Raw genomic sequence first — 16,307 nt, forward strand, 5'->3', positions numbered from 1 at the left:
AATTTTACACGTGGATTATCTTCTCTCACCTTGTGAATCCGCAATCACCACATTATCTACAGTCTACACTTAGGTACATGTGGACATTTGGTACACTTTTTGTAGAGTTGGTTCAAAACTATTTTTTATCTTTTTCACTGGTAATTGACTATTTTACCACGTTTTTATTAGCTTTTATTCTTGTTTGTCCCGTACAGATTTTTTCTTGTGCAGTACAATTTTTTTAACTAACTTTTAGAATATACCAGAACACGACGACAATGCATTATTTTAATACTTTTGGTAATCTTTAAGCAAAATTGAATTCATTTTCAGTTAATTCTGTTTTGTATATTTTGGAAAAAAATCGTTAAAAGTAATATTTACTACTCAGTATTATTGGTTGGTAAGGGGGTCCTAGCAACTAAATTATTAATATATACGTGCGTTACTATGGAAATCAATATGAAATATCAAAATGACATTTCTGTATTCTATAATATTTATTCAGTATTTCTATCAAGTACAATAAAAAGTTTTTATACATATAATTGTCAAGTTTATATGATTCAACAGAAAATTGAAAAACGTGGTATATAAAAAGTTATTTTTATCTTGTAATTATTTATGGTTATACCTACACATTCGTTCCATTTTTATTAATTTTATACTAAAACTACATGTTTCCACTTTCAGCCGAATTCTCTGGTATTCGAAAGATGAGGTCAATCGATTGTTGATTTCCAGAGTCACTTAATTATTACACAATGAAAATATAGGAATTTTACACAAAACAATTAATTAATGTAGAGATTACATTTTGTTGATTAAAAAGGAATTTTGAACTCTTTTTTTTTCGTTTAAGAAGTTGACGAATCGCTTGTTAATACTGGGGTCGCGACCCATGTGTTTCGAACCCGTGATTTACTAGAATAGTATACGTAAACCTACTATAATGGAAATGTTTTTAACTGTCTCGTTTAGTGATTTTCCGCCACAAATTTATATTATTATATAATAAAGTTAATAATAATAAGTATAATGTTTTATATTTATAGCGTTTCCAGTTTCTTGGAATTTAGTCTGGCCCTTATGGCAGTAGGTATGGATGAGAAACCACCATTATAATATAAATACCTTTGTAGCTTCTGTCAAGAGCGAGGCACAATTTAGCGGTACCTACCCGTAAACTGCTAAATAATTCCGATTAAACCTTCTCTTCTGGGTCATGCATTCACGTATAATGACACGACACCGTGTGTTTTTTATGATTCCAATTACATTGTAATCTAAATTCCGTTGGAAAAAAAATAAGGGTTCTTTAGGTATGAATTTGTTCTTGTCAGAGAACCGTGCTCATATCAACTTGGTAGTAAATCGACATCATCATCCTTCTGATACGATACCAAGTATTGATACTTTTTCTTTCGATGTTACATTTCTACGTGGGTTTTTATTCATATGCCTATTTATATTGTCATACAGCCTTCCGGCATACGAGTGGATAAGTAAGCGATAATCACAACTCTGACGGCAATTTATATGTAGGCTACTCACTTGAAAGGAATAAGATATTCGAAAGCAGCGATGCCAACTTAGCGTTTTTCTTGTCAGGTCTATTATTTTTCGATAGGCAATCTAGCTTGCAACTTACAGCAAGATTTGAGCATTGGAAAAAATTATCACACCAATGGGACTTTTTCTCGGAGGATGTGAGTGATTTTAATAATTAAGTTATTGGTCAAAACATTGAAAATAATATCACACCAGTGTGACTTTTTCTCTTAATAAACGAACTCAAATTCGTCCAGTAATTTAAAAAATATATTAAGACGATACATCAGTGAAACGGAAAATAATTTGTTTCGTGATGGCGACTGGGGTATTAATTCTTAAATCTTGTAAAGATGACTAAAAACGTTACCCATTTACTTGAAAAAGAAAACATGTCAATGAATATATTATTGTTGTTAGTAATAGAACAATAAACAGAACATTAAATGGACGCATGTTGGATTTATATGTCAAATTATATTTTGTTCGGCATGCGTCATTTGCACCCGCGACCCTCAATCCGCGCATCGCCTAGCCACGATCTTTTTAGACCATGCCTCAACTGAGGTATAAGCCTTAACGAAACCAATAAAAATATTTCATTTTTCTCCGATGCGTGTACGTAGGATTCTGCATTACATTGTATATGGGTAACAAGCAAACATTCGTGAAAAGCCTAATTCTAATACATACAACAACAATGGTGGCGCATAACTCATAAGTAGGATTTGGCAAGATTCTCTGTATGGGAAACGTTTAAATGTGGTTGCTAAAGGATACATCGATGCAGCAACAACAATTAAAGCTGCATGGCTGTGTAACTAGTGTTTGATAATACGGTTCCTGGTTCGATCATAATATACCGGTATATCATATTATTTTCATATCATGTCTCCGTGGTTTTCGTCGTTATTTGAATGTATCCGCCATTTGGAAAAAATAGAGAATCCCAGTGAATGTGATGGCAACATTTGCCACTAACAGCTATGTCAAGCTGGAATAAAAATATTAACCCTCGTAAATAGAATTTTGTGGACAATAGCCCTTTTAATATAAGCGTTTTATGTTTGTCTGAGGGCGATGTATTTTATTGCACGCAAAATGTAGAAAGCAACATTCTTTTATGTTTTATAGCAGTGAATAATGTTATTATCGATGATGTAAGGGTAACTATTCTCTTAAAATATCGGCACATGTACTCTTTTTATTATTGAATGGGGTATCTTAATAGGGTATCATCGCTGTTAAAAAAAGTGAAATTTAGAGTATCTACCTAGGTACCTAATGTATTATATAGTACCTAATTTGATGATTAGTCAGTTTGTACCACAGATGTATTAAAAAGGTTTGTACTATATAAGTACCTAAGCTACTGGCATGCGAGTACCATTAGGTACTGAAATAATAGTGTTACAATTACATTATATTATATTAATTGTTTTGATTTGTCTGTCTGTAACGCAGCGTGCATCCACACACACACACACACTATCATCTCTGCTGAAGGTATGCCTCTCTGACGCACGTATATTTAAATGTTTGCGTCTTTGTTGTGCGGTCGCATATATATAACCCTCACGTTGCATCCCTCTTAGACATTACCAATGCAACTCATGTAAAGTACACCGGCTTTATCGAAATAGATACATACCTACCAATCTATATTATTATTCAAAGCGACGTGTACTTTATCTATCCATAGATGTCAACATAGATAAATAGAATTATTGAGCCCATAGACAAGAGTTTTGACAGGCGGCACTGCCATCTCTATTTATAGTATGTTCTACAAACACCATTCATTGTAAGTAATGAAAACTTTCATTATTACACGCACTTTCTACCGGTACACGGCCAGAACTTTGACTTTAGAAATTAAATTCCTAAAATATCCTGAACGAAAACGACCGCGGAGCACGGATAACTTGTTCGGAAAAAAACACGGCGCGGATAAAATCACAAAAGTCGATCTGATTCGGCGCATTGTATTTAAAACAGATTCCGCCAACAAAATTGGTAAAGTATTTTGTTTTAAAATACACGATGTCATGCCTCAGGCCTATTCGAATAAGTTCGCACAGACAAGAGAAGTAATTTGCCAATAATCTGCGAGCAGAAAATGTCAGACTGGCGTACAAAAAGTGACGATATTGTGTCTACGCACGTGTGTACTGCTGTTTATAAAGTTAGTGTGGCCAGCTAATCTTCTAAGTCATGCATTATAATAATCAATTATTAATATTACATGGCAATAGGTAGTTATATTTTGCCAACTTATTAAATGAATTATTAATTATAAATTTATCTTCTCTCTTTTACTGTCAAACTTTTGCAGGTAACGATATATTACAACGTTTTTCTTAGCTCGTATTCTTATTTGTTCGGTGGTTCTTTGTCCGGTACAAATCTTGCAATCGATTTTTAACTAACTTCCCGACTAGCTAGATATTTGAAACTTTTAGAATACATCAGAACACGATGCCAATGCATTTTTTTAATACTTTTAGCCATCTTTAAGTAGAATTGAATTCATTATCAGTTAATTATGTTTTGTATTAAAAGTTATTTCGACACCATTATTGGTTGTTGGGGTCTGGGGTCCTAGCAACTAAATTATTAATATATACGTGCGTTACTATGGAAACCAATAATATATGACATGTCAAGTACAAATTTTTTTGATCGTTTAAGCTAGTCAAGTCAAGTTTATATGATTCAACAGAAATTTTAAAAACGTTGCATATAAAAAGTTCTTTTTAATTTGTAATTATTTTTAAATAAGTTTACCACATTATCGTGAGGTTCGATAATTTTGGCACGAAAAAACAAATAGCCGGAGATGCGCCTAGCGAGAGAAAGCGATGCGATAGGCTTGATGAAAAGTATCTAGTCGACAGTAGTAAGTAATTATAAAAATCATCACATTCCACTGACTAATTTCTACACACGGGATGAACCGCGTATTCATTGTTAAATTTAATGGTACCACTGTAGCTCATCGATATTATTATCTTTTGTTATATATTTGCTACATTTTAAGACTTATTTTTACTTATTGATGTCATGTACTTATGACATAATGTTATTAAGTTTGTTCAATCAACATAATAATTGCTCCGCCCGCTCTAGCAGTCACATGGCATCTACTGTTATACTGTTTATAGAATTATATATCTTAAGTAATTAACGTTATTAATTAGTCAGAAAATACTAAACTACCGATAAACCATAATCGAAAATAAAAATGTGCATAGGTACCTACCTACTTTCGCGTAATGATATTTTTTAATGTTCACGAATTCAACGAAAATTGCGGCGCAGGCGACTGTTTTAATTTTACTTACAAACGAGTAGAACAAATTTGTGAGCAAATATTAACCTTTTATCAGAATCTACATGTTATATAAAGAAAATGGAATAAATTTTCTGGCCCCGGCTTGGAAGCACTGGTCTACGTGGACTGCTTGAGGAAAATACTCATAATAAACTTTACTGTAATACACGGAAAAACAATTATCTACTAGTGTGCTACTTTCAATATCTTATTTTATCTTTCATTCATTAGTTTCATTCTAATCCACAACTTTTTGCAAAGACAAACATTATTACATTGTCTGATTGTTACCTATACTCATGTAGATGGGAAAATCCATTTCCAAGTTAATATTCATAAATGGCTGATAATATGTTTTCCTATCTATTGAATATTGGTCTTGATGAGGTTTACAGTTATAGATTATAATCACGCCAGAAAATTAGTAAAAACGTCGAGATCAAAATAATATAATCTTAGTTAAATTTAATTAAACAATAGGGCGACCACAAACTTATAATTTAAAATGCATTACAAGTATTTTACCCACTATGAATGGATTGTGTACGTTTTGGGGGATGTACGAAGTCTGTTCTAAACATAATTTGTAAGTTGATATGAGTGTCACTGATTCATTTTAAAATAAGAAAATGCTTTTATTTCCAAATTTGCCAACGACAGTGTAACAAATTGTTCTTCTCATTATTTTATAATACTGCAAAATAAAATGCATTTGATAATAATAATTGTTCTTGGTAGATTACTGTAAAAAGTCACGATTTCTTAGCTATGTACTTATTTACTTATATTATAAATAAAATTATAAGTATTGGAAGGTGTACGAAACACCTTTGTGAAATAATGATCCAAAGGCGTGCATTAAATAATAATGGCGTTTGCAATGGGAAAATATCTAACGTAAAAGCACACTTTTATCAGTAATGAGTATACGATTTTAACTATTATACTTTATTGAAGAGAATATTGTATTATTTATTTATCCCTTTAGTTAAGTATACTTATGCAGTTTGCATTAAAAAGATCCCTAACAAAATTAAGGGGTATTTCTGTAATCTCTCAATATATGGATGATTAATGCAACAGTGTGTAATTTCCAGATTGGTATACAGTTTTCATATGTGTGGTCAATCTAGGTAATTGAAGGCTAGTTATATACAATTTATAATTGCAGTTTCTTTTCTCTATTTATAGTGTTAACGTTAAAGGTCTATTCTAATGAACAGTATTCATTTTGCACTCATATATTCCAGATCATGCACAGATCCTAAATAATTATTCGGATTAATAGCTTTACCGGGTATAGGGTAATTTTACTTGCCTAAAAGCTTTTTAAATACCTTTTAGTTTGGTACAAACATAAAAAAATGTATTAATTGAGTTAGCATTTACTTGGTAGAATTCCATTTTAAAATAAATGAAAATATATCTGTTTTGAATCTGAACGGTAAAACAGATTCTCAGTTTGCTAAACATTTGATATCAAATTTGCATACCATCAGTGGAAAAATAACGCCAGAGTGTTTGCATACATGTAACAAAAGTCTAAAACTAAATTTACTCGACAGTTGGAAATTAATCGCGAATTATCCAAAAGTAATCGCATAATTAATGAAAATTTAGTAATGCATTCGTCGCCACTATTAAATATAATTTAAGCGCATGATTAACAACATTATACTAATAATATTTTAATTGATTAATAATGTCAAGAAATAACCAAAGCACTTGAACACCGTACCTTCGATAAATTTTGTAAATTTTGATATCCATTAAAAAACCCACTTAGGAGTTTTAAAGTATTACAATTAATAATAAGTATACAAAGTCATAATATTTTTTAACGAATAAGAAAATGTATTCTGTCTCTATCTATGCGTATAGTATTTAAGCAAAGGCAAACGGCTTATCTGAATAGTCTTGATAATGGTGTTACAACCGAAATAGCTATCGACAAACCTTTTTAAAAAAAAACTGTAGAATTTAATATTAATTATATTTTCATTTATTATAAAAAAATGTTTTAACAATTGCGTTGTAATTGAGAATATGGGTAGAGTGTGGCTTAAGTAAAATTGATGCGTTCTGCTGTGGTGCTTTTAGAATTCGATATTCCTTCTTTATCACGTCACCAAAAATTATGTCCGTCTGTCAGTTATATGTAGATAGATACCTATCGTTATTTTTTTTTCTTTTTTTTTTTAAACGTGTAATTTAACATAATACAGGTAGGTACGCCTGTCTTCTTCTAACCAACTCCTCTTTCATCGGACGCCACTGTCACTCATCGTGCAGATTTAACACGGCGTTTTTTCTTTCTCTTTTTGAGGTTTTGCAAAATCAATTAAGTGTTTCTAAATAGTTTTTTTTGCTATCCAATTATGGGAAAGTGATTTCACAATGCCGCCGCGAAACGAAAGTCTTAATAAACCGTACGACAATCAGCGATATACATATCATTATAAAATCTGCATGTACAATCATAATGTATTACCACAGTGGGTAGGTACTTTTATTGTTGAGTTAATAGGCTGTCATATTATTATGTGTGCGATATTTTGAATTATTGCACCACTTCAATCATATTCATAACAATGATCAACAATACGATATCAGATAGACCAGGCATATTCAATACGTCGATCGCGGGATGTATTTTGGTAGACCGCACCATATGGTCGGTTCATATTAATTGAGTTGTGAAAATGTCAAAAGCGTCCAACTATAATAAAATAATCAATAATATGATTTTATTGAGTTTTTGAAGGATCATTAGACATTCCTACTTTTATTTCATTAACCAGCAGAACGTTGTTTTAAATTTCACCATAAGAACCCCGCGCAACCTCGTCGTATCTTTTGATTTACATTGTATCACTCATTGCCTGCCACAGGCAATGACATTAATATGGACGAAGCATCTAGAAAATAAAATGACACTCACTTTGTGTCGGGTCTGCCGGATGGCGAAATTCATTTTTTAATATCGGTATCCTACGCTCAAATGAACTTTCTGCTTGCAAGCGGTCTGGCGACACCGCTGGGTCTGCCCATACAAAATTTCTACTCCATCGTTATTATTGTGTTACAAAATGCCAATGTGCCTAGTTAAAAATTGTAAAAAAAATCTACTAAACACTCCAAGAAAGATGGGATATCACTTTTCATGTGTTTTATTATTTATAAAATGCCATTTTAAGATATTGATAAATGTTTATTCAATGCAATTGAATGATAGAAACCATTGGACAGTCGCCTGTGATGCGCTGGGCTCACTTGCGTCTAATCTCCGAGAAGTCGTAAGTAACCGAGAATCTGTTTCTAACGCAATGAGTCATGACACTAATACGCTATTACAATAAAGGTTATATTACTATAAATTCTCGAAGCTTGTATCGCATAATGGAAACGGAACGTCATATGGTCACGTGACATCTACCTATACATCTGTGAATGACTTTCATGCACAATTTCTCGTGCGCGCCGGTATGAAGTGAGTTGTCCATTTAATATGTCATTGGCCACAGGTGTAAGAGAAAAAAATATATTCTCGTGATTTAAACTTAGGTGTAGTTTCTAGACGCATTGTGCAATAAAAGAATAGTTTGACGATGGGGCATGAGTGCCCGAAATAAGACCAACACTTAAATTCTACCATGCGTACATCATTGTTCGCAATAACTGCAAACTGTGTACATGCATATTCTGCATGTAGGTACATGCCAAACGAATTAACACTATCAATATCCATATTGAGATCAATTGTTAAATAAATTTGAGTGTATGGACTGTTTTATAGACACGCGGATTTATTTTGACAGCAGCTGTCAGTGGTAAATGGTAATAAAGAAAGGGGCGTGTTCATAACAAAAGTAGTTTATGGTTAAGGATTCCTTAACTCTATAGTCTATAGTTACCAGATGGTTTTCGGTTACTTACCAATTTTACCTTAAGTACGAATTCTGCATTAGGCTCTTAGTGCCCGCAGTCAAATATAACCTTTTTGTTGAAGTTGAAAGTTGAAGAATCGGGATAGATCACTGCCAGTTTTGATATTGGATTGTAGACGGTGGCTTACTTAAAAGTTGGATATGCCTGATGTAGATAATATAATAATATATACTACACACTGCGAGTATATTATGGACCATCCAAAGGCAAATCAAATCTAAATCATTTTGTTATTCCGACTTAATTTGACAACTGATTGGTTCATACAATATGCAGCATACTATTTTATTACAATATTTATTTTGTCCGTGAATATGTTTAGATTGATTTCTTTAGAATTATATGGATAATTAGAGTTGTTATTAATTGAACGATTTAGCCATTGTTTTATGTCCGCCTGTTATTGGGATTATTGCAACAGATAATTAGGTATTACATTATACATTGTTCATACATGTAAATAAATCTACTGTTGGGACCTTTCAAATAAAAAATATTTGATTTCCAAAATAAACTTACGTTATTTAACTATGCATTCTGTCAAAGCCCTCTTTGGAATTCTTCTTTATCACCGTCACCCTCGTGAGTCGTGGCAGACGATCGTGATGGAATATTGCCGACATTTTATTCAAGGTTCGGTCCGTATCATTTGGTAAGACAACTGTTGTCATCTGGATGTTTTCTGGCGGACGGTAATGGTGTTCCATTGATTTTTTTCATACAGTTTTACATTGAGCTGTAAACTGTTGTACCTATCTACCCACAGATTTACTTTATGGATGGTATCATTTTTTAAAGTCGATGTTCTGTGGGATTAACCGAATATTAAATAAATATTTACAGCACCCGTTTCGCTCAAATAGTAACTTTTTTATTTTATCTATATATTATTATGTATCTACTCTTATATAAATGATCGAAAATAGGCGTTATCTTTCAGTAGATTGTATCTCGCATCGATATTAAAGCATTATCAGGGTATATGTTTTCTTCTGAGCTGTTGTTATTTCGATTTGTGCCCAGAGCCAGTGATAGGGCGATATTGACAATGAAGTACCGGAGGCTGAAAAGAGGAGACAACACCATCATTAGTGTGTCCATACGCGGTCTCTTCTTCGTTAAAACAAGGCCGCCTATATCCAAGCCGTGTCACTGAATTGCGAATTACGATGGTAGTGCTAGTTATTGATCAACTCCGTATTTCGGAAACCTTTGCATTGCATATTTCGTTTTTCCATTTATTACAAGAATTTTACCATATTGCATTCTAAAAATGAGCAATAACTAGCACTCGGTCTGACGGTAGTGGCCCTTGTCGTTAACGGCTACATTGATCATTAATTAAAGCTCGACATTAGCAAAAGCTCGTTTTGTTTATTTTGCTTATGAATTGTTCGTCTTTTGTTTTAAAGTTTAAGTCTTAAATAATAAATCAGTCATCAAACGGATATCAGAGTAATCATGTGCAGTCACGTTACTCCACAGAGCCGTAATCACTCCATCCCCCCGCAACCAAAACATAAATTATTATTTCAATGAGGGGTTGTTTCGCATTCAAAGGTTCCTATTTTATAAATATTTTCTTCTTATTGTACTGCGGCATGCCAGAAAATTATATGTTGACAAAACATACAGTACCTATAACGTTTTCTATAATAGTGGGCAAGGTCTTATATTATATTTCATACAATATACTTTTCGTGTTTTTGTTGTTTGTGCACATCGGAAAAACATACTAGTGTTTCAGTATCCTGATTAGCTACGATTATGCGGTTGAGCAAAATAGATCTGATGATTTTGCTAACGTAATTATACTGTAATTACTTTCTGAAACTACAACTATTAAGTATAGTATAGAGACTTCCAACGTCATATTCATTTGTGGAAAATTATGGCATCTACTTGCTTCTTTTTGCATACACATTTCAAAGTCGCTTTAATATTCGTTCGTCCTGTACCTATCCGTTATTTTAGGTTATCATTTTTCTACGTTCTTCTGATATAGACTTTTGACTTACTTCTTTTGAGGTAACCCCATATATATATATATATATATATATTATAAGAGCGTAAATCCTCAGAACATTTAGGCCAAGGGGCATCGCTGTTACTTGAAATCGACGCCCCGGAAACTGTCATTATGTATGAGAAATCTCAATCTTGTTGGAATCACATAGTGTCGATGTAAATTTGCAACCGATCTAACTGTGGTTTTGGGAAATCGTAACCACTTGGTATAACCATAACAGCTGTTGGTGTATCGTCTTTATAAAAATGTGGGACAATTACTTCAAACTGCGGAACTCCGCATGAGACAGTCACCTTTGCACGTGAAGATCTCTTCAGTTATAATGTTCAGCAGTTTTGTATTAGCTTTTGTTACTTACTAAAATTTGTAATATTGTCTCTACGTGCTCATCTCTCCCATGGGTACTCTTAACTTGAAGTCATGTAAATGTGAGTGCATGGCGACCTCAGTCTTAGGTAATTGCTCCTAAGACATTCACAGTCATTAAAAATTAATGCTTCACATCTAAATTAGGGTCCCGTGATATGCCCGATTAAGACCAGGTGTGGTTTGGAGGGGCAATTAACTTCAAGTCACCTTTGCACTGTGAAGAGGACGTTGATACCTATAGCGAAAGTTATCAAACCATGCAGGACATTTCCTTCACTCATCAGTAAGGTTATCAGGAAACCGACGAGGATAGTCAAGCCGGGTTATTACATAGTTGTTAAGTTCTTGCACAACTAAAATGGCATCAGTTGAGGTTGGATGAGCACAGTGCCTAGCTAGAACATACGGACCCTTCTGGACATGCACTGTCTTGCGTCAGATAGGTACATACTTTCAATAGAACACACATTACAGTAAAACATAAACGCCTTTTATCTTTTGATTTGCCTGAAAACCATTTCGTAGTGAGCATTGTTGATATGCAGTTACAAAAAATACCATGTACTATGAACTATGTATATGTATTTTTTTTATCTTTCAACATACTGTTACTATACACAAACATGATAATATATTATGGAGGGCGTAGCATCAAGAAGTCAACACAAAAATATATTTTAATAAAAAATATATTTACAGAGCTTTTTTATTTTTTCTCCAGATATGAGCACCGGCCGAGAGGGCGGCGTTTCGCCCGCGGGACGGTCAGCGACATCGCCTTCCTCAACGTCAGCCATTGCCTATCCATACTTCATGATGGGTGCCACTGATCTGCATTACGATCAACACAGCTCGGAGGAAGAATTAGAGGTGAGATCCCTATACTTATTTAATAGTCAGTTATCACAAATGTTTCTAGTTCTGGTTTCTAAACAATACGCACTGTTATATTTTGATCAATCGGATTTAGTGTCAACGCCCATTACGACGGCCTGTCGCTGAGTTTTCCTCGCCGGCTGGGATCTACATTTCTTACGTCGGAAAAATCAGACAAGCGTGCGGGGGTCAAACGCTGCGATCGGTGGTTTGTGTCGGCGGATAGCTTAAGTCTGTAATTATTATAATCTGCCACATATACGTCATCACATATTATTTTTGGATTCACTCAAAAATAGTAAATCGAAGAAAATTAAAGTATACTAGAACTAAGGTGATTATTCGACTTATTTAATGGACATGGTGCGAACGTCGTAACTTGATAATGTAAATTAAAGAATGCGTAGTTCTGCACTGCCTTCAATGCACGGATTACGTTACAAAAGACGTCTACAAGACTAAATAATATGCAAGTACGTATTGCATATTTGAAACACCTGACATTTACAAACAGTTTCTGGGAGCTGGGACAATGTATAGTGTACACTTCAGTGTTAGTATTTTACAGTTAATAATTTATATAGATACTTACCTACATGTATTTGAAGATCAACGCGAAGAAAACCGAAGTTTTGTGCAACCGATACAGATTTCCCACTGATTAGAGACGGGCAAAATATGCCTACAGCAGTAGTGCATAACCTATTTGACAGAAGGGCCAATTTATCCAATTTGTTCACGGGCTGTAGTGGGTAAAAGTATTGAAAATAATGATTATTTTATAGGTACTAGACTAAACATATATTTTATTATTTTAATTTTAGTAGTTAGGTACACATTACCAGATACCTACTCCAATCACTCTTCACTCTTCGTTACGTGTATAATTGCACGATGGAACCTAGTATCAACCATATTAAATGAAACACTTGGTGATAAAGTAGGTACTTGTCATTTTAAGCTGCGTCACTGGTTTACAGATTTAAATATTTGGAGTTGCACATCACAGAAGATTGAACTTCGCAAATAACGCTTACTTTCTATTCAGAATGGCTGTATCAACATACAGCTCGATCCGGAACGTCTTGATTCACTGATGTACTCAGTTAAAACTTAAAATGAATTGCGCCTTAACTTTTAAGTAATATACGTTCGTAAACAGTGGCGCACCCAGGGGGGGGGGGCAGGGGGCCTTGGCCCCCCCAAAATATGAAAATCATCAGAATGATTTTACATAGACTTAGACAAACAACACGGCAAAAAATGATTTGTAATTCTCCAGCACCCTTTTTTAGTAATATTTCTTAGATTTTAATTTCTAATACAAAAATTTCGAAACACTAATGTCAGGTTTTTTTAGAAACCAGTTCCCTAATGAAATTCTCGGTGTCCACCCGAATTCCGGAGTGGTATAGGTCATGGCTGGGGAGGGTTGACAGGGCTCTAGCCTGGGGGCCTGGGCTGTGGGGGGCCCGGCGTGTCGGTTTGACCAGATAAGTGAGATAAACACACATCATAAATTAGCTTTAATAGTGAAAAAAGTCGCCTGCGGCGCTATTATACTTCATGACTATGAACATTTTAATTTATATAAATGTCTAATATATTTTCTGATTATTATGTGTCGATACTCGACAGCTCCATTATTAAAGTAGATGTATTGAAAATCGCCAATAATTCACTGTATAAGTACCCTCAATTTGAACTAAAACACAATTTGAAAAACTTTAATGTAGTGTTTCACACCGTTTTAATAAACTTTAGTTAAAGTCCTAATTAAATTATAGGTAGGTACACTGAATAAAACTGAATATCATACGTAATAATGATCTTATTTATTAATAAAAATTAAATTGTAAGTAAGGTATCCATAAAATTGAATCATGACAATGACTGACAAACTCAACGTGAATAATGGCCTTGCATCTCCTTGTAAAGTTTGGGTAAGTCAGGTTCGTATGTTTTTGATTTAATTTTAAGCACGATTCCAGGTTCTCATCAATAAATCGATTTCTCAATTTACTCTTGATTTCCTCTCTTGGAAATCTTTTTACTAACCACGAAACTTGCAATATTAACATTGTTGAAAGATTTTATTCAGTACCTAATTAAATACAGATCTTTATTTTTCTTGACCCTTCTCCTCAGCTGCTTTCTTCCTTGCATCATCGACAGAATATTTAGCGCAAAATTACGAGTTTTTAGTTGTAGTATCTCTCTAAATTTGAATGCGTCAATTTTTCCTGACACATAAATACTGGTCGGGAAGCCATTTAAGTTTTGAATAAACGCGAAGTCTCGGTCTATTCAATATTACATTTACGGTTATCCTCTTCCATTTTCTTTGCTTCTTTTTTGTAGCCATGTCAAATATGACAGAAAGCATCTGTGGCAGAGCCGCACTCAAGGGGGAAAAGAGCCGCAGTTTGCCGACCACTGCCCTAGCCTGTGGGCCCGTTTCAGGTTGTGGGGGCCATGGTGTGGGTACACCGAGTGCAATAGACGAAAGACCGATAAACGAGATATAAGGCCGTGTTGTATTGAGTAGGTTGTGTATAATTTAAATGCAATAATACTCTTTTTGTCCATTTTCAATTAATATGTTGGAACCTCAATATTAAAAAACCAAAAATCTGCGATAAACATTCTGCGAAAAGAACGACTACACCCACTACGGTGGTGGTGTAAATCAAAGAACATTTTTTTCGGTGGAATTCGGAATAAATATTGTATTGTTGTTTTAATTTAATAAAACGCATTTTTTTTTTAGTACTTATTCCACTTTTATTAAATAGATTAGGACCGGTTTCGTCCGCCTCAGAGGGACATTTTCAACATGTAAAAATATTTATATGAAGAAAAAAAAGAGCCTATGGGACTAATTTACATTCTCCTCCTTAGGCCCCCCCCAATAATAATTCCTGGGTGCGCCACTGTTCGTAAATGTGTCTGTATAGACGTATCCTCAAAATTCCTTAGACTGACAAGATAACAAATATTAAAACCACAAAACTTCAGTACCTTGACCACATGGCAAAAGTACAGCATCCTCCAACTCGTTTTCCAACGAATGGATAACTGTACGGCGTCGCTTACGAGTATAGCTCAAACGAACTGATAGGATAGTAGATGAGATCGCCCTAATGGTGGCCGATCCCCTATAGTTCTTGAATTTGTAATAATTGATTAAAAAAAGCTCTTGTTATTTCGTGAACAACACTAACCGCTACTCAATCTTATGCAATATAATGTATGTACTTAACTAAATTAATGTACGATAATGTGTCAAATTACGCAAAACGGCCGTATAGTTTCCGGCTGGGTTACAAAAACAAAACAGGCAAATAAACGCAGTCGCGTGATCAGAAATAAAATTTGTCCCCGGGAGTAAAATAGCAACCGGAGGCGGGCTAGTGAATATTGTATAGTGGTTGTTAGCGCGGGAGGAAAAGGGGACTAGGGGTGAAAAACTCCCCTCCCGCGCCATGTGCATTTTCCGCGGGCATTCAATATTCACTTAGACGGCTGCGGTACTTACCTATCTGCTCCAACTACCCCTGCGAAAATGCATCAATATCGTTTTAATGCGTCAGAATTGTCCAAAAGTTCTAAAGGTGTGATGGTATTATAAATTTGATTAATCTTAAGTACGACGGCTACAGATGATATAGTTACAGCTAGGGCATTCAATTAACCGGGGGGAAACTATTATAACCCTGTTAGCTGTTTTTTTACGAACAACTAACCGGTTTAAACCGTGTGACCAAAAAGAATAATATTTCAAATTTAAATATTTATACTTGAATTTTATTTAGATCCATAGTATACCCATCATTTAAAAGACTATCTACTTTGCTAGTAGCTATAGACATGTACTTTCTCCGAAGGTGAGTAATTTGGCTTATTTTTTGAGTAAGTAACTGCACATGGGATGTAGCAGAGTAGTTGGGGTTTGGGGACATTACTTTTACATATTAAAAAGGTTTTATTAGTTGACTATCTCCCAGCAATAATAATTATCAGTTTATTGCAGAGTAGTTAGTAATAAAATTTATTAGCTAATATTTTATTTGTTGTCATGCCGCGCTGCGTAGTGGTTAACGTGTCTTTTTACATAATTCTATTTTTTTCTTCGCACGAATATCTACTAAGAATTCGGTCGGTTAACCGAGTAAAATTACCCGGTTTTCGCGCGGTTACCGGTTTTACCGATTTGGG

The 16,307-nt window shown here is 34.2% G+C and overlaps 1 protein-coding gene across 1 annotated transcript in view; it reads left to right on the plus strand.

Annotated features, from left to right (window-relative positions):
* Reph (Regulator of eph expression) overlaps nt 1–16,307 on the plus strand; it is a 234,767-nt gene that overhangs the window by 101,600 nt on the left and 116,860 nt on the right. The window contains exon 3 of the mRNA XM_085960190.1: nt 11,935–12,083. Coding sequence (XP_085816316.1) covers nt 11,935–12,083 — 149 coding nt within the window. The remainder of the gene's footprint in view (nt 1–11,934; nt 12,084–16,307) is intronic.

The sequence above is a fragment of the Rhyacophila brunnea genome, unplaced genomic scaffold (genome assembly GCF_057557595.1).
Source record: "Rhyacophila brunnea isolate RB1 unplaced genomic scaffold, BYU_Rbru_1.0 scaffold_11, whole genome shotgun sequence".
NCBI classification, from domain to species: Eukaryota; Metazoa; Arthropoda; class Insecta; order Trichoptera; family Rhyacophilidae; genus Rhyacophila; species Rhyacophila brunnea.